Source organism: Schistocerca piceifrons, chromosome X (assembly GCF_021461385.2).
Source record: "Schistocerca piceifrons isolate TAMUIC-IGC-003096 chromosome X, iqSchPice1.1, whole genome shotgun sequence".
NCBI lineage: Eukaryota > Metazoa > Arthropoda > Insecta > Orthoptera > Acrididae > Schistocerca > Schistocerca piceifrons.
Window position 1 is genome coordinate 668,344,776 of NC_060149.1, and position 20,426 is coordinate 668,365,201.

Genomic DNA, 20,426 nt, shown 5'->3' on the forward strand with positions numbered 1-20,426 from the left:
TGTCCTCATCAGTGGATTTTTCTTCTTCCATTTCTTCTTGAAAAAGTTTCTTTTTAGCAGAAACTTTTTCAGCATTTGGTCCCACTTTTAGCTTTTTTCCTTTGTTTTGTGTTGCCTTGTAGGATATCAGCCTCATCTGTTTGGTTTTCTTTGAACTTCCTTTTTTCCTTAAAAGTTCTTCATCTTTCTTTATTTTAGCTTCAGCCAACACATTTTTATAAGGGTTTGAAGTGATTATGGCAGTCTTTCCTTTCTTACTCCTAGTTTGTCTTTGATTCACACATTGTTTCTTAGGCAGAGGTTTTACATCCTTTGGGCTTATGTAGAACCCACATGTTGCATACTCAGAGGGACATTCTTCAGTGGTCAGACACAGAGGGGAACCTTCTCTTGGAGAAGGCTTATCACATATAATCTGAAGGCAGCCTGCACTTGAAGACAGCTCTTAAGTTGGTCCCATAAATGAACCAGTAGGCCTCTTTGAAGAAGACACAGTGGTCTGGTGCCCAGAGGGACCAGCATTGCGAGAAGACTCAGCATTTTCACAGTAAAAAGAACCAATATTTGAACAAGGCACAGTATGTGTTTCCCCATCCAAAGGAAGTAGCTGCAGTAGAGATTGCAATTGTAAACACATTAGGATCTAGAGGAAAAATTGCACACTTTTGCTATCATTGGAGTGGCTGGATGAGTGCACTTACTTGAAACAGTGTAATAATTATTTCTGGACTATTATGAAGAAATGTTTCACAAGCTTGTATGTGGAAGGTTTCAAAAGGAGACATAAATGCCACACGCAAAGGTTGAAGTTTGTGGCTACAGTGTGGGGGCAAGCACACAACAGTTGTATGACTTTCTCTGGCATTATAAATAAAACCTATGTTCCTAGTATGGGTGGAGTGAACATCTAAGATTAGTAGAACTGGCTGCTGAGCAGATGATGTTGTATATTTTAAAAACTGTTCACTTTGCATCCAATTGCTAGGGTGGCATGCAATGCAAATTCAGTTTCTGGTGGGGCCCTATTTTTAAGTTCAACCTTCACTCTTCGCATAGGGACAATTACAAAAGGGGAAATGAAATTTCCTTCTGAAGACATGCACACTACAAAAGTCAACAGCAAAAACTGGCTCCAACTTATTGTCTTCCTTTGAGTTCAGACACTTTGCTGTTCTTGGGCTGAACTGTCAGAAGACCAACTTCCTTCAATATTAATAAGATGTGCAGGCTGAAATCATTTATCTTACAATGTTTTAAGGATATCAGAAAACTTGTGTACGGTCATCTTGTCAGATGCTTGTGCTCTAGCCATAGTGGAAGATTCTGCTTACTAAGATTAATATTAGGATGGCTTTCTCTCAAGCACACCATCCAGACTTTGTCTGCCATTTCAGACTCTTTGTTGGAACAATGTCATATTTTGTTACGCTCTGTCAACCAGATTGCTAATTCATTTTAATTCCATAAAATTGCTTTTCCATTTCAAAAATGTAATTAAGGATTTCTTGCTCTTGTTCTTCACTGAACACTGCCCTTAAGCTGTCCATAACATTTTTACTGCTATTTTCATCTCTGTTTTTCCTTAGAATTCTTCATTTTAGTGTATTACATAGGATATTGAATTGTTTTTCTACTGCCAAAAAAGGCATGTTATCATTCTCTACTTCTTCAATTGGGTTTTTCATCACAACAGGGCCCCATGTTTGTTGCTCTGTTTACAAGATGTATTTTCATGGTATCTTGAAGCTCTTGCAAACACTTGCAGAAGAGCAGAATAACGGATATTAGATTTGAGTATAAAATGATTTGTAATGTTTTAATTTCGGTTGTTATACTATGCATAAAATATGCAATTAGCTAAAACTCTTTGGATAAACAGATATAAAATGAATTGTCAGGAATAGTGGCCATCTGTGGGGAAAAGTGGCCACTTTGACCACTTTTCCCTACTTGTAGCATGACCAGTTTTCCCGATTGGCTATATCAGTGGTTCACACATGAAACAATACAACCAAAGGAAATGAGAATGACATATTTGTAAACTAAAAGAAATTGTGCGGGCTGTGGCATCACAAAACCTATTGCCTTACATAACAGTGAAGAAGTTAAAGTAATATGAGTGACTTACCTTACACGAAATGATTGAAAAAGTTAAACATTTTCACGGAAAAATAGTAGAGCAAGCTTCCTTTGTCAGTGTCACTGACAACACTAATGGTGCCTCGAACCTAGTATGGTCAATTCTCTGTAGGAAGCAACATAGTTGAAAACATCATATAAGCAGTGGCCACTTTTCCCAATCTGGCAACTTTATCCTTATTTCCTCTGTTATTATTATTATTATTATTGCTGTCCCATTGTGTTACATACAGGGTGTCCCAGGAAGAGTGATCAATATTGAGGGAATTGCAGGAATGATCATCTTCGTCTTCAATACCGTGAAACAGATCTCTTCTATTGTAAGCTCTGTGTTTTCGATAATTTGGGGGGAGGTAGTTTCACATTTTATGCAAAACAAATGTGTTTCACTCTTAAGGTATATACTTCAGATCCATGTTTACTAGACGTTTTGCTTCAAATGCTTGTTGCTGTAATCTCCTCGAATATTGACCATTCCTCCTGGGACACCCTGTATACTGACAGATGTATTGATCATGATTTTTTTGCATCAATATTTATTAAAATGTGTAGTTTTTATATCAGTCGTGTATGAAATAAAAGCACCATGCATATGTTTGTTTCATTAAATAATAGCATCCAATAATAATAATTCCTTTTCATGTTCTGAGTATACAATCTACAAATGTGGTCCGCAGGCATGTTAAAATTTGTATAATAAATTGTTTAAGTGTGCGATACATAAGATTTTATGTACATCAAAATAATCAATATATATAAAGTAACTTGTGGCTTTGCTGGTATCTGGCATTTTAGGCTTTGAACAAGATGCCGTGTATGAGTATGCATCATGTAGCAAAGTTGGGAGGTCAGAAAACTGGAGTAATTCCACGTATTTGTTTATTTCCATTTCGACATGGATTCCAACATTTCTGATTGTTGTCGGCAATGCATGCATTGTTTATCACCTACATCAGTCAGCTAATCAACGATCAAAACTAAGTGGTAAGTTTTATGCACATTTTTTAGCTATGATTTAATTATTATGACCATCTCATGGATAGTGAAGTTATTGAATGGGTAGGAATGCCATGAACTGGAAGTGAACATTCTAATTGTCACAGACACATAATCCTGGTTTATGCCTGTCTGCTTCTTATACAGCATTCTTTGCAACTCTGTGTTGTGAATACCATACTGGATATCTCATTAAAAATTCTCAACAACAGTTGTGTCTCATTTCAGAACTAGATTATACACATATTGTTGTTAGTTCAGGGGCTGAAAAATTAATGCTTTAAAATTAGTCACCTTGCTCTCAAATAGAAGAGGTGCCTTGAGCAGAATTGTTCATTATTGTTAAGTGTGCATTTTGGGATGATGGAACAAAGGTATCTCATGTCAGTTTGGGTCTAAGCTACATTTCATTCAGTAATATCACTGAAATTTACCAAAGCCAAAAAGGTTCTGTAATATAGTGTAAGAGACAGACAACAGCACAGCCACAATGAACCAAAATTTATTCTTCTCCCAAATACAAGAAAACAACAGTTGAGAACATATACACAAACTTAGAAACAGTCCAGGTAAGAAACAGTCCAGGTACTGATACAAGCAGTTGCTGAGTAAATATGAACACAATATGAGAGCAAGTGCCTGCTGCACTGTGCTTATAAAGGGGAGACTGTACAGCAGATGCCATGTTGTATGCATAAGTCGTGTGGCCCTCTTCAAGTGGCCTCTGGTGGGTGGCTCATGCAGATGGCATTGCTGGAATATTCGAAATGAAGTGTGCTGGTGGCCTGGTGCTGTGGTGCATATCCAGGTATTAGATGCAGTGTTATAGCACCCCTTCCACCTTGGGAAAAGAACACTCCACCAATGTGCTCATCAGGGTGACCGCTGAAACACCCGTGGCCTTTTCTGTGGATGTTGCAGTTGATGATGGCAGTGGTGGAAGGAGATTCTGAATTGAACCAATGAGCAGAGGTGGAAGTCGCACATCTGTGCACATGTGTGGCAGCTGCTCACCCATGAAGTAACATAAGAGAGAACCAGTGACAAATGCACTGGTAGTATGTCGATGCCTGATCCCTTGATGTTGTGGGACTGTGCCAGTGGTGGAGGCACCACCATTTGGTTGGGGGCACTGGGGATGTCAGTGTTGAAGGACCCAAAAGCACCAACCTAGTGGCCGGCAGAATTGCCAGTGGCAATTAAGTATTGCAGGAAATCCAGGCAGCAGGCACCAGGGAGCTGGGCTCCAGAGGAGAGACTGGAGGTTGTGACATACACAAGAAGGGTGGGTCTGCCCCCACAACACGGATGCCCCTCAAGGTCAGGACAGTTGCTAAGGGAGAAGGCAGAGGTGGTGGTAGTGGAACTGCAGCCCTTGCTGTGGTGTGAGGATGCAGTTGGTCATGGTGATACATCACCAGCCCATCACTGGTGCGCACCATGCAGAGCCAGTGGCCTCAGCAGCTGTGGACAGTGACTGGGATCCACATCAATTGGCAGCTGAATGCCGGAGCCCAGACTATGGAGCCAGAAGTAAGCCACACTGAGGGCCAGACCAGCAGGCATTGGTGGATTGGTGTGAGCAGATGCAAGAGGGTGTATTGCTAGTGACCATGCATCATACTGGCTGGACTCCGATTCCCTACCAGCATAAACCTGTAGGAACTCAAGAAGCCTGTCAAGGCACTGTCCTTGGAGGAGTCTGTGACGTACTTCTGAATTTGAACCTTGAACATGTGGACGAGATACGGAAATCCTTCCATACAGAAAATTTTGGAGTGTGCCCAAATCATAGCCACAGCTGATGTTGATGGGAACATATGGAAATTTAGTTAAATCATTGAGAGCCATCAGCCAGTAAGAACTTAGGAATGGTCCCATGAAATCAACATGGATCATTCCCCTGGATACTGTGGTGGGGGCCATGGAGAGGGCACTGCCTTTGACACCACCTGTTGGGCAGCACACTGAGAGCAGGCCACAACTAGATGTAAAATGTCATCTTCAGTGCCAGGTCAAAATATATGCTGATGGGCCAATAACTTTGTATGTGAGACCTCCCGCCCCCCCCTCCCCCCCACGTCCCTGATGTAGGAGCTGAAGAACATCCTGCTGTAGGGCAGGCTGGATCTCAACCATAGCTGTCAGCCTGTCCGTAGCTAAGAGAACAACACCATTAAATACTAAAGGGTGGGATGGAGGGCAAAATAGTTATGCAAAGGATCAGAAGCCCTGAAACTTCCTGGCAGATTTAAACTGTGTGCCCCACTGAGACTCGAACTTGGGACCTGTGCCTTTCGCGGGCAAGTGCTCTACCATCTGAAGCACCGAAGCACAACTCATGCCCGGTACTCACAGCTTTACTTCTGCCAGTATCTCATCTCCTACCTTCCAAACTTTACAGAAGCTCTCCTGCAAACCTTGCAGAACTAGCACTCCTGAAAGAAAGGATACTGCGGAGACATGACTTAGCCACAGCCTGGGGGAAGTTTCCAGAATGAGATTTTCACTCTGCAGCGGAGTGTACGTTGATATGAAACTTCCTGGCAGATTAAAACTGTGTGCCCGACCGAGACTCGAACTCGGGACCTGTGCCTTTCACGGGCAAGTGCTCTACCATCTGAGCTACCAAAGCATGACTCATGCCCGGTTCTCACAGATTTACTTCTGCCAGTATCTCGTCTCCTACCTTCCAAACTTTACAGAAGCTCTCCTGCGAACCTTGGAGAACTAGCACTCCTGAAAGAAAGGATACTACGGAGACACGGCTTAGCCACAACCTGGGGGATGTTTCCAGAATGAGATTTTCAATCTGCAGTGGAGTGTGTGCTGATATGAAACTTCCTGGCAGATTAAAACTGTGTGCCCGACTGAGTCTCGGGCACAGTCTCGGGCACACTCCACTGTAGAGTGAAAATCTCATTCTGGATCAGAAGCCCTGCTTGGAGTCCTGTCCAGTCAAACATGCTGAATGAGGTGAACAACTTAATGCAAAACCAGATAGGCAGTGATAGCAGCTGCAATTCCGGAACCTGTAACACCAAACCCTTCCACTGCATATTCTCACTTATCACCTAAATGACAACAAAGGATTTCATCCTGATCAATAATAGGATCTTTCCCCATCAGAATCCGGAACAGTGCATCAGTGCTTTGCGGTAGGCCAAAAATGCATTTCTTAGTTGTAGCAATACAGAAACAAGGCCTACCACTATAGGCAAAGTGTGAACTGATGTCTGATGAGCAGGAACAGGGGCCACCACAGTGATGTCACATCAAGCCTCAGTATGATCACCTGCAGCACGAGATACCACAAAAGATTGAGCAGTATTTAACACTTCAGCCAAAAATGGATTTTCACTTTGTAATGCATGTTGATGGAACCTCCTTCTCAGGAGCCAACCAAATGATAGTGTCATTGACCATAGAATCAGCATAGGAGTCATGATGAGCATTGGTAAAAATTGACATTTGCAGATGATTCCATGGTGTTGGACTGCCCAAGCCCAGTGGGACTGGTGGGGCTGTTTAAGACAAAAATAGAAATCTACAGATGCTGCAGTGATGTGCATTCATTTATGGTGATAATTTGACAACAACTTACAGATTTTTCCAAATGAAAGTGATGCAGGTTCCTCGAGTAGGGCTAACTGGCACAACAACTGGTAGATTTGAGGAGAAATCATAGAAAGAAACAAATACCTTCACTTATTTGCATCAGTTATGTCAAAAGTGGTAGCCAATGTGGTTGGCAAGTTCATGAGAGCAACCATAAGAGCCTGCTTGTGCTTGATCAGAGATTGGAGTATTGCTTCCTCGGACAGAAGAACCAAGGGAACAACCAAGACTAAGTACATGGAAGTGAGCAGCATACTCATTGCCAGTTGTATCATACAGTAAGACACAAACAGCAGCATGACCACAATGAACCAAAGTTTATCCTTCTTCCACATACAAGCAAACAACAGTTGAGAACATAGAGACAAATATTGAAACAATCCAGGTACTGATACAAACAATTGCTGACAATTAAGTATGAACACAATATGAGACCGAGTGTCTGCTGCACTGTACTTATAAAGAGCACAGCTCTAGTAGAAGGCGCGGCAGATGTCATGCCATGTGCAAAAGTCATGTGGCCCACCACATGCAGCCTCGGGTGGCCAGACCATGCAGATCTGTTGGCAGAATATTTGAAGTGTTTCACAGCAGCAGCCTGGTGCCATGGTGCATATCTGAATATGACATACAGGATTATAGCAAATTCATCACCAAAGGTGTGGCAAGTATATTTTACAGTGTTTAAAATGTGGCCTTCATGCATTTCCTGCTGCTAGGAGCACCCCCAAAACTAGATTGTGCTTTTCAGAACTGACAATACAGAAAGCTTTGAAATGAAATGCTCTTCATTCTCTTTCTCTATCTGCCACTTGCACTAGCACAAAGTTCAGAACTTTGAATGTGAAATTTTTAATAATGCTCTACTTTCTCCCAAATTTTGTTTTTCATATGTTGATATATGTTATGTGATAATGTTAATCAAGTACCTACTCCATCTGCAGAATGGTTATATCTATATATTTCTTTTTATTGTGTAGTGTGTGTATTGTTCAAATGGATTAACTAAAATACAGTGTTATCATAAAATAGCCAGTTTATAACCAATGGAAATCCATCCTAAGTATATGAACATTTGAATAAAGTCTATGCTTTCATTAACATCTGTTAAAAAAATGAGAGGTAGAATTCAATGTGATATACTTCTCTTAACATTGATGTAATTGAAAGATTTTCCAAAACAGCAACTGCAGACAAACCTTTGAAAAATACATCATATGGTATTCATTAGTTGGAAATTAAAGATATGTTAAATATGCAGGAGAGCTTCTGTAAAGTTTGGAAGGTAGGAGACAAGGTACTGGCAGAAGTATAGCTGTGAGAATGGAGCATGAGTCGGGCTTTGGTAGCTCAGTTGGTAGAGAACTTGACCGCAAAAGGCAAAGGTCCCGAGTTTGAGTCTCAGTCTGGCACACAGTTTTAATTTGTCAAGAAGTTTCATATCAGCACACACTGCTGCAAAGTGAAAATCTCATTCTGGCTTGTATATTGTATTAACTAAACAAAACACTTTTTAGCCTTTTTCCATAATCTTTTTTATTACTGTATGATCTACTTTTTGAGTTGTAAGCCCATTTTCTATTACATAACTCATTCCAAAGATGAAGAACAAGCAAAGATAAACATGTCAACTTTTTGAATCTGTATATTTGTGGCCTTTGACAAATTACATATAGATTTGCAAAATACATTAGAGCAGCATATACAAAATCCATTAGTACAGTGTTTACAATAATTATGCTATTGTACAAATTAATGACCTTAGATGTCATTCTCATTGCTGAAGTTTTCCAAGGTAAATATCACATTAACAGCAAACATGGCTTTGCCTCCATGTAACTCCAAAATCAATGATATTGGATGGGTAGTTGCATTCCACTGACTGAAAACATCTATCTAGTGTAAACTGGAATAAATCCATAAAGTGAAACAATGGCTACATATTGCAGTTCACATGTGATCTAGAGCATTGTACACATTAGTGGTACATGGCAGGAGGTATTCCATCTGTACTCGGGCTCGTTCACTACCTATTTTTCATGTGCGTCATCTACAAAGGGGGTTGGTAGTGAACGCTTGCCTTTGCGCCCTTAATACTGAGTCATATGTTGGCTAGCCTTTGAACAGCAGTGAATTCAATACACATTGTCTACACCTCAGCCTTGTGAAAATGAGATACAATATATAAGTTCAGAGTGAAACTCATTTATTCAAAAGAAACACTTTAACTTTGTAGCCATGCATTTTTTTAAGTTCACAAATAAATCCGATCTGGATAATAATAATCTGTACAGTTCATACACATGGTTTATTTTCTCGTACCTACACACTTTCACACCGCTCCTTCACATACACTGTTGTCCATGCTTACACTTGCGGCACTTTGCCGCTCTGAACTTACCACCACAACGGACAATGACCAAAGACCTCCTGTTCCTGCTCATATCCCCCATTCTGAGTCAGGTCATGTGTGACTACATTAATCAAAAAAATCCCTAAACATGGCCACAATTTGTTTACAATTTTTATAAGATTTAAATACTGAAACATAAATGCATTATATAATTTTACACACATTTATCACAATGATTTTATAATTTGTTGAAATTAAAAGAAAAACAAAACACTGTGCAACAGAACTACAATGCTCATCAAAACACTAAACAATTATTTTCCCGTCTATTTTGCACTGTACTATTTTCACTCTGCATTTAATACATAATTTTATTCCTAAGCATGGAAAATTAAAATCGGTACTAATTTATGACACACTATCAGATTACATAATTAGGAATAACTCCATGTTTTGGCACAACTTCAACCCTCTTCCTTCATTTAATGGCATGTTTGCATGAAATATGAAACATACAAATATTTGTCTGGCACTACAAAGACAGAAACTGAATGGTGTCTTCATAATAAAATAACGACGTACTTTGCAGTTGTTCTAAATATCTTTATAGCTTAATTCCACTATGAGACATTTTGATTGAAGTACACCAGCTCAACATATTATTTCTGTTGCTGTGCTTTAAATTTAAATTATGAACTACTTGAAAGAGCTCCATATTATCCCCTGTTACCTTACAGTATGTGTGCTGGTAGTTTCCTGGCATACAGATCATTGTCATAAATATATCTGCAGACAATACTTCTGGACGTCAATAAGACAAAAGGGGCAACAATTTTTACACTCTGCTTGTTTTATGCAACATGCTACTTTCTTTTAGCACTTAGAAAATACATTAAGTAGAAGATTTGCTACAGTCTACAGATTATAATTGGGTGCAGTCAGATCCAACTTGTAACAACTGTGTGTCATTTTCCCGTGTATAATATTCTGTCTGCATTCCACCACAGTTCTATTTCTACACCTACATGTGTACTCAGCAAACCACTGTGAAGTTCATGGCAGAGTATGCATCCCATTTTACCAGTTATAAGTTTTTTCCCCTTTCCAGTCATGTATAGAGCATGGGAAGAATGACTGGTTAAAATACCTCTGTGTGTGCTGTAATTGATCCAATATTGTTTCCATGATCCCTATGGGAATGATATGTAATGGGTTTTAGTATATTCCTAAAGCTATCATTTAAAGCTGGTTCTTGAAACTTTGTAAGGATTCTGTCTCAGGATAGTTTATGTCCAACTTCAAGTGTGTGCCAGTTATTTCAAAATCTCTGTAACACACTCCTCTGGGTCATACAAACTTGTGATCATTCATGCTGCCCTTCTTTATATATGTTCAGTATCCAGTATTTGGTAGGAGTCCAATACATTTGAGCAATATTCTAGGATGGGTAACATGAGTGATTTGTAAGCCATCTCCTTTGTAAACTGATTGCATTACTCTAGTATTCTATCCACAAATAAAAGTCTGCTGCCTGCTTTTCCCTCAATTGAGCCTAAATGATCATTTCATTTCAAGTCCCAACACAGGTATTTGTGTGAATTTACTAAGTTCACCTATGACTCATAGATACTGCAGTCATAGGTTACTATGTTTCTTTCATTTTGTGAAGTGCACAGTTTTATGTTTCTGAACATTTGAAGCAAGTTGCCAATCTGTCCACTAATTGTAATCTTATTAAGACCTGATTAAATGTTTGTGCAGCTTCATTCCGTCTGTACTTTATTGTAGGTAATGGCATCATCTTAGAAAAATCTGAAGTTAGTATTAATAATATTGTCCACAAGGTCACGAATAAACAGCAATGGGCCCAACTCACATCTCTGCGATACACCCAAAGTTATGTCTACATTTGTCAATGACTCTCCATCCAATGTTACTTGCTGCACCCTCTCTACAAAAAATTCTCAATAAAGTCACAAATTTCACTTGATACCCCATGTGATCATACTTTTCATAATACTAATAAGTTTAGGTTTGATAATCAGAAATGCTTTCTGGAAACATAAATGCTGTATCTACCTGATGGCCTTGATGCATAGATTTCTGTCATCATGTGAGAAAAGTACAAGTTGGAGTTCATGTAACTGATATTTCCAAAATCCTTTCTGGTTGGCACAGAGAAGGTCATTGTGTTCAATGTACCTCGTTATGTTTGGGCTTGGAATATGTTCTAAGATTCTGTAACAAATGGATATCATGGATATTGGACAGTAATTTCATCGGTCACTTCTGCTACCCTTCTTGCAGATAGGTATTCACTTGAAACTGGTTTTATTGGATATTCACTGGAATTCATGGTAATTCATTGGAAAGAGTTATATGTTGTCATTCACTAGCATGCTACCTATTCATTTTTTTGTAACTTTAACTTGAGGGGCCATTAAACCAGATACTACACATTGGCACAGTTAGTACCTCACTTGCTTTTAGAATGCATTTAACTTTTGTTATTTTATCTTAGCATCTAGATTAGTTCATATTTGTTATATGTCTTTTAATGCTAGAAATTCTTTTTCTTCTTTTTCCTTAACTTATTATGCATGGTAGCTTCCCCTCTCTTAAAACTGTATGTTGTAGGATAAGCAGCATGTTAACAAACTAATCACATAAACTTTTATTTGATATTGTGACATTTTGCGAGTAAACAGTTGCAACTATTCAGTTATCATCCTGATAATCCCCTCCAGATGAACAATTATAGGACATACTGTAAAATTTTAACTAAAGTCATTAAAAAATCTAAAAGTACAGGGTGATCAAAAAGACAGTATAAATTTGAAAACTTAATAAACCACGGAATAATGTAGATAGAGAGGTAAAAATTGACACACATGCTTGGAATGACATGGGGTTTTATTAGAACAAAAAAAACAAAGTTCACAAAATGTCTGACAGATGGCACTAGACGGCAAAACGTCAGTGACTGTGCATGACAATCGTGTATAAAAGGAGCTGTAATGAGAGAGAGAATCAGATGCGCCAGCAGTCGCAGCATGTTGACGTTACCTGAAGAGGCACTTTTAGTGAAGCTGTATTATCAGAATGGGGAATGTGCTAGTTCGGCGATACAATCCTATTGCCATAGGAAGGGGATTCGAATGGGTAAAGGTCCGTTGACAAATGCAGCTTCTTCGAGGAAGTGTGTGATTCTGGTTTTGTAACTGCTACCGTGGCTGGTGAGAGGTGCATCGATATGTTACAGAATCATATCATCCCCAGCCTGGCTGATACACACCTTCTGGAACGTACCATGTTTATGCACGATTGTGCTCCACCCCATATTGCTAGATGCGTGAAAGATCTCTTGCACGTGTCGTTTGGTGATGATCGTGTGCTCAGCCGCCACTTCCATCATGCTTGGCCTCCCAGGTCCCCAGACCTCAGTCTCTGCGATTATTGGCTTTTGGAGTTACCTCAAGTCACAAGTGTATCGTGATTGACCAACATCTCTAGGGATGCTGAAAGACAACTCCCGATGCCAATGCCTCACCATAACTCCGGACATGCTTTACAGTGCTGTTCACAGAATGATGGTGGACATATTGAGCATTTCCTGTAAAGAACATCATCTTTGCTTTGTCTTACTTTGTTATGCTAATTATTCCTATTCTGATCAGATGAAGCGCCATCTGTCAGACATTTTTTGAACTTTTGTATTTTTTTGGCTCTAATAAAACCCCATGTCATTCCAAGCATGTGTGTCAGTTTGTACCTATCTACATTATTTCGTGATTTATTCAGTTTTCAAATTTATACTGACTTTTTAATCACCCGGCATGTGCATAGAATCTGAAATTAATTGTTCAAATAATAAAATCAGAACGATTTGGAATGTAATAAAGAGGGAAACAGGTACTGCACTATCTGACAACGTAAAAACTGCTGTCCTAAAAATCAATGATTTGGAAATAACTGATAGTAAACAGATAGCAGACACATTTAACAACCAATTTCTGTCACTTCTAAAATAGGTTGCAATGGTGATCTAAGGGAAGCTGCAGATATTCTGAAATTTAACCTCCCACAAAGTTTTAATGATATAAATGTACCACCCATAACTGTTAATGAAATTAAAAAAATAATTCACTCGTTGAAATGTAAAGGATCTTCAGGTGTAGATAAAATCTCTAGTAAACTGTTGAAGGCCTGCAGAATTATGTAAGTGTAGTACTTGCTCACATTTGCAACCCGTCTCTTTATGAGGGAGTTGTTCCAGAGAGAATGAAATATGCCATTGTGAGGCCTCTTTTCAAGGCTGGCGATGCTGCAGATATCAAAAATTATTACCCTGCCTCTCTCTTAACAACGTTTTCAAAGTTTCTTGAAAAGGCAGTGTATAACAGGATTGCGGCACATCTTAATAAACTTAATATTATTAACGATAGACAGTTTGGCTTTCAAAAAGGGATTTCCACAGAGCATGCCATATACTCACTCACAAATGATGTCTTGGAGTCTATTAATAGTAAGAAGTCACCAGTTAGTGTTTTCTGTGATCTTTCCAAGGCCTTTGATTGAGTAAACCGCAAGATACTCTTGGAGAAGGCCTATCATTATGGAATCAATGGACCTATAGATAACTGGCTAAAATCATATCTTGAAGACAGGAAACAAAAGGAGGTTCTAAATGGCTGCAACAAAGGATCTTCTAATCTAGTGGATTCTGAATGGGGCAAAATACAGCAGGGAGTTCCCCAAAGATCTGTCCTTGGACCCTTGCTGTTTTTAATATATGTTAATGATTTACCCCTGTCCATTAGTAAAAAACGTGAATTCACAATGTTTGCTGATGATACAAGCATTTTAGTAGATGGTAAGTCTACTGCTGATCTGGACACTGATGTTAATGATATACTCAGAGAAGTTACAGCTTGGTTTTCAATTAATTCTCTTTCAGTTAATATTAAAAAAAATAATTTTATACAGTTCCACACAAAAATAAAACTCCAGAAAATACAGTAATTGCTCATGACAACCAGGAACTAGAACAGGTGCACTCCACTAAATTCCTAGGGATTCACATTGACAGTAGGCTCAACTGGGAACAGCATGTGTCCCATACTCTAAAAAGGTTTTCATCAGCAACTTTTGCTTTAAGAATCCTTACTCATTTTGGGGACATCAGCATTTTAAAATCAGGGTTCCTCCACAAACCTCATGTAGAAAACTTTTCACACAGTTAGGTATACTGGCTACAACATGTCAGTACATATACTCTCTGATGAATGTTGTTAATAAAGACTATGCTCAGTATGAAACAGATTGTTCATACCATAACTACAATACTAGAGGTAAAGATGATCTACATGTTGAACTAAAAAATTTATCACTTGTACAGAAGGGAGTAAAGTATGCTGATATAAAGACTTTTAATACATTGCAAAATTATATTCAATGTACAAGATAAAATGAAACACTGTTCAAAGGTACCTACATTAAAAAAATACCTGCTTGACCATTCACTGTACTCCTTAGATGAATTATTTTCCAGAAATAATATGCTCCCTTAATAATAGATGTTTTTAGTCTCTTAGTTATTAGATGGATGATACAATATTATGTTAATGATATAGTGTTGGTGTTAATGTTATAGTTATAATGTTACAGAGTGAACTGCTATACTACTTAAATGACAGCTTGTAAATGAGAAAAAATGATACTTATTAATATCCATATCATTGTATTATATTTCTATTCTGTAGCATTAATTGTATTTGTACAATTGTATTGACATGTTCCATATCCAGGCAAATCACTCGCATGTACAGATCCATGGAATATGCATACCAAATAAAATAAAATAAAATAAAAGAAGCTTACTAAGCATGCTATAGTATAAGGTCTTTGACTTTACTAATGAAACTATAAATTAAATGAAGATAATTTGTTTCAGAAACAAATTACAGTCCAGGTCCAGATACATGTAAACTTACAAAGCTACTGATAATGGTTTCTACAGTTTATGTTGTACTTCTGTTGCCAATTGGAATAGTTGGCAGTATTGATCTCTACTGGAGAGTGCACAGACCATCACAAAGCTACACAGTGGAATACATAAAATGGTACAGTAGTAAATGTTTAGCTCCTTATCTGTTTTTTAAATATGTATGGTTATCAAAATACTGAAAACATCCATATTATGAATAACAGCATGTTGTGTTGGGGCAACATTGCCTATTCTTATGCTAAGTTTGCTTTTTGTTGTGACAGCATGGAGATATTCTGTTAAGTTATGCATTACTTATTAATAAAGAGACTTAGACCAAAACAAAGGGATATCCACATTAATACCATTTGTAGATTTTAGGTAAGCTTTTGAAGATGTTGACTGAAACACACCCTTTGAAGTTCTGATGGTACCAAAGATGAAATACGGGGAGCCAAAGAATATCTACAACTTGTACAGATACCAGACTGCAGTTATAGGACTAGAAAGACATGGAACAGAAACAAGATAAGATTGTAGCCTATCCCTGATGTTATTCAGTCTGTAATTGAGGAATCTGTAAAGGAAGTCATGGAGAAATTTTGAAAGGTAATTTATGTTCAGAGAGAAGAAATGAAAGCTTTAAGGCTTGCTGATAACATTGTAATTCTGTCAGAGATGGTGACCTCTTCGAAGATCAGTTGAACAGAATCAATACCATCTAGAAAAGAGGTTATAAAGTGTGCATCATCAAAACTAAAACAAGGGTAATGCAATATACACTCCTGGAAATTGAAATAAGAACACCGTGAATTCATTGTCCCAGGAAGGGGAAACTTTATTGACACATTCCTGGGGTCAGATACATCACGTGATCACACTGACAGAACCACAGGCACATAGACACAGGCAACAGAGCATGCACAATGTCGACACTAGTACAGTGTATATCCACCTTTCGCAGCAGTGCAGGCTGCTATTCTCCCATGGAGACGATCGTAGAGATGCTGGATGTAGTCCTGTGGAACGGCTTGCCATGCCATTTCCACCTGGCGCCTCAGTTGGACCAGCGTTCGTGCTGGACGTGCAGACCGCGTGAGACGACGCTTCATCCAGTCCCAAACATGCTCAATGGGGGACAGATCCGGAGATCTTGCTGGCCAGGGTAGTTGACTTACACCTTGTAGAGCACGTTGGGTGGCACGGGATACATGCGGACGTGCATTGTCCTGTTGGAACAGCAAGTTCCCTTGCCGGTCTAGGAATGGTAGAACGATGGGTTCGATGACGGTTTGGGTGTACCGTGCACTATTCAGTGTCCCCTCAATGATCACCAGTGGTGTACGGCCAGTGTAGGAGATCGCTCCCCACACCATGATGCCGGGTGTTGGCCCCGTGTGCCTCGGTCGTATGCAGTCCTGATTGTGGCGCTCACCTGCACGGCGCCAAACACGCATACGACCATCATTGGCACCAAGGCAGAAGCGACTCTCATCGCTGAAGACGACACGTCTCCATTCGTCCCTCCATTCACGCCTGTCGCGACACTACTGGAGGCGGGCTGCACGATGTTGGGGCGTGAGCGGAAGACGGCCTAACGGTGTGCGGGACCGTAGCCCAGCTTCATGGAGACGGTTTCGAATGGTCCTCGCCGATACCCCAGGAGCAACAGTGTCCCTAATTTGCTGGGAAGTGGCGGTGCGGTCCCCTACGGCACTGCGTAGTATCCTACGGTCTTGGCGTGCATCCGTGCGTCGCTGCGGTCCGGTCCCAGGTCGACGGGCACGTGCACCTTCCGCCGACCACTGGCGACAACATCGATGTACTGTGGAGACCTCACGCCCCACGTGTTGAGCAATTCGGCGGTACGTCCACCCGGCCTCCCGCATGCCCACTATACGCCCTCGCTCAAAGTCCGTCAACTGCACATACGGTTCACGTCCACGCTGTCGCGGCATGCTACCAGTGTTAAAGACTGCGATGGAGCTCCGTATGCCACGGCAAACTGGCTGACACTGACGGCGGCGGTGCACAAATGCTGCGCAGCTAGCGCCATTCGACGGCCAACACCGCGGTCCCTGGTGTGTCCGCTGTGCCGTGCGTGTGATCATTGCTTGTACAGCCCTCTCGCAGTGTCCGGAGCAAGTATGGTGGGTCTGACACACCGGTGTCAATGTGTTCTTTTTTCCATTTCCAGGAGTGTAGATCAATTATCAGTTACACTGAGGTAACAAAAGTCGTGGTATAACCCCATTTTTTTTTTTTAATCGTTTTCCACGGATCCCTTGGAGAGGAGTCTCTGGGATGTGGAAAGAGTCAAGACCTCCTTTTGCCTGGTGTAGTGCAGCAACTTGATGTGGCACAGAATCAACAAGCTGTTGGAAGTCCCGTGAAAAAACATCGAGTCATGCTGCCTCTGTAGCTATTCATAATTGCAAAAGTGTTGCCAGTGCAGGGTGTTGTGCGCAGACTGACCCCTCAATTATGTCCCATAAATTTTGTTCAATGGCATTCATATCAGATAATCAAAGAAGCCAGGTCATTTGCTTGAATTGTCCAGAATGATCTTCAAACCAATTGTGAGCAATTGTTGCCTGGTGACATGGTACACTGTCATCCATAAAAATTTCATCAATGTTTGGGGACAGGAAGTCCTTTAATGGCTGCAAATGGTCTCCAAGTTGCTGAACATAACCATTTACAGTCAATAATCAGTTCAGTTGGACCAGAGGGCCCAGTATATTCCACGTAAACACAGCCAAAATCATTATGCAACAACCACCAGCTTCCACTGTGCCTTGTTGACAACTTTGGTCCGTGGCTTCTTGGGGTCTGCGGCACACTCAAACCCTACCATTGCTCTTACCTGTTGAAATCAGGACTTATCTGACCACGCCACAGTTGTTTGGTCATCCAGGGTTCAACTGATATGATCATGAGCCCAGCCACTGCTGGTGATGTTAACAAAGGCACTCGTGTCATTGTCTGCTGCCATAGCCCATTAATGCAAATTTCACCACATTGTCCTGCTGGATGTGTTCATCATATGTCCCACATTGATTTCTGTGGTTATTTCATGTAATGTTGCTTGTCTGTTAGCACTCACAATTTTATGGAAACACTGCTGCTTGTGGTTGTTAAGTGAAGGCCATCAGCCACTGCATTGTCAAGGTTGAGAGGTAAATGACTTTTGTCACCTCATTCTACATCAGATCATGCTGATGGAATTAGATTTGGAAATGAGGCAGTAATAGTAGTAGATGAGGTTGGTTATTTGTGCGGCAAAGTAACTGACAATGTATAATGTAGGAAGCAAATGAAATGAAGACTGGCAGTAGCAAGAAAGATATTTCTGAAACAATGAAACATTTTAGCATCTAATGTAAATTTAAGTGTTTGGAAGCCATTTCTTACAGTATTTTTCTGGATTGAAGCCTTGTACAGAAGTTAAATGTGATTGATAAACAGTACAGACAAAAAGAAAACAGAACTTTCTGAAATTTTACTCTATGGTAGAATACTGAGGATTAGATGGTACACTGTATAGCTGATGAAGAGTTTTTGAACAGCAATTGACAAGGAAAGAAATTCATGGAAAACTTGACTAATAGAAGGTATTGGTTGATATGATATGTCCTGATGCATCAAGAAAGAGTCAGTTTTATATTGGGCTGTGTCTGTGGTGATGGTGGTGGTGCTGGGGTGTTGTAGAGGAAAACCAATGCTTTCCTGCAGTAAGTAAGTTGAAGTGGATGTAAGTTCCAGTCGCTATGGAGAGATGAAAAGGTTTGCACAAGATGTACTGACATGGAGAGCTGCATTAAACCACACCTTGGACTGAAGACCACAGCAGCACTAACAAAAGAGACATAAAAGCTGGTGATTACTTGCCTTGAGAAAATAGCAAAGCCCTCCAATCCCAGTGCTGTAGAAACACATCTTAAGAAGGATATCTTGGGAAAGGTTGAAAAAGAGGAGGAGGCAGGCAGGTCCCTTATTGCCTAATGTGTCATTTGGTGTCACCCTCCCCTTTCCCCATATGTTAGCTGCTTTCCTTGAACTTTCACTCATTTTGCTTACATCTTAAATATAACAATCTCTCCTCATCCCATCCCTCCCCACCAAATAGCTGCTGAATGGTAGCATTATCATTTTTTCATGTAGTGGACCTGGGTTCAGTTATGGTGACAACACTAATATAAAGTGGCATGCTCATTACAGAAATGGTGTTGTGCCAAGCTGTGAAGCACACAAGATTTATTATTTATGTATCTATAAACATTATAGTAAAAAAGTTATTAAATATACAGGATGGTCACAATTAATACTGAAAACTGATACATGTCAGTGTATACAGTAATAAAAATAAAAACATTCCAGCAAACATGACCCCACAAATGAGCTGTTTGTGAGATAATTATGAGTATTTGGTTACAAGCCACCACTGACTTCAGTATTTCCCGTGTTAGGACAAATATATTTGAAACTTATTGATAACACAGGAATTTTGCAAAAGAGTGTCAGACAGTAATTGTGTGGAGACAAGAATAGGCTTGATAGGGAGAGGTAGTATGACATAGATGATGACCTTAAAAAGGATAGCTATTCAAACTGGTGGCACAAATGTCCACCTTGTGCAGCTGTTTCAGAATCATAATACCTCATCTTGTTACAGCTGTTAGGACTATTAACATGGGGGTTGAGAAGGCAGTAATGTTGGAGGGTACGTTGCAGTAGTGCCAGATGAGTCTATCAATAGATTGTCTTTCACTAGGAATGGTCTGCATGTCAATAAGTATGGGAAGGAAATGACAAATTTTATAGGTGAGAATGCAGGGGGGGGGGGGGGGGGGCTGTTGGGATTACTCATGAAAAAACTCCTCCAGTAATTGGTGTTGAAGCTGCATTTCTTTCTGGTTGAAATTGGCTCATAGGTATTCCTCCTTAAGAGAAGTCTCTCTCTACCTTCCAAAAAAGGTCAATATCAAAGCAATGAAGGAATTAGCATATAGCACCAAAATATAATGGGTTTCAATGATAGGGAAATGATATACTGCTACTCATCACGTAGAGGAGGCAATCAGTTGCAGACAGGTACAGTGAAAGACTGCTAAAGCATAGCTAAAATATTTGAGCTTCCCAGCAAAGTCCTTTTTTCAAAGTAGAAAATGTACACACATTCACACAAGTGCAAATCACACACACATGGCCCGAGTGTTCAGAGACATTGGCCATGTGTGTGTATTGTGCTTGTATGAATGTGTGTGTGTGTGTGTGTGTTTTTCCACTTCACAAAAAGGACTGTGTCCAAAAGTCCAAATATTTTAACTATAT

The 20,426-nt window shown here is 39.9% G+C and overlaps 1 protein-coding gene across 2 annotated transcripts in view; it reads left to right on the top strand.

The window, feature by feature from the left end:
- LOC124722971 overlaps positions 1–20,426 on the top strand; it is a 339,558-nt gene that overhangs the window by 311,490 nt on the left and 7,642 nt on the right. For both annotated transcript variants that reach the window (XM_047248138.1, XM_047248139.1), the window contains exons 6-7: positions 2,935–3,123; positions 15,060–15,228. In XM_047248138.1, coding sequence (XP_047104094.1) covers positions 2,935–3,123; positions 15,060–15,228 — 358 coding nt within the window. The remainder of the gene's footprint in view (positions 1–2,934; positions 3,124–15,059; positions 15,229–20,426) is intronic.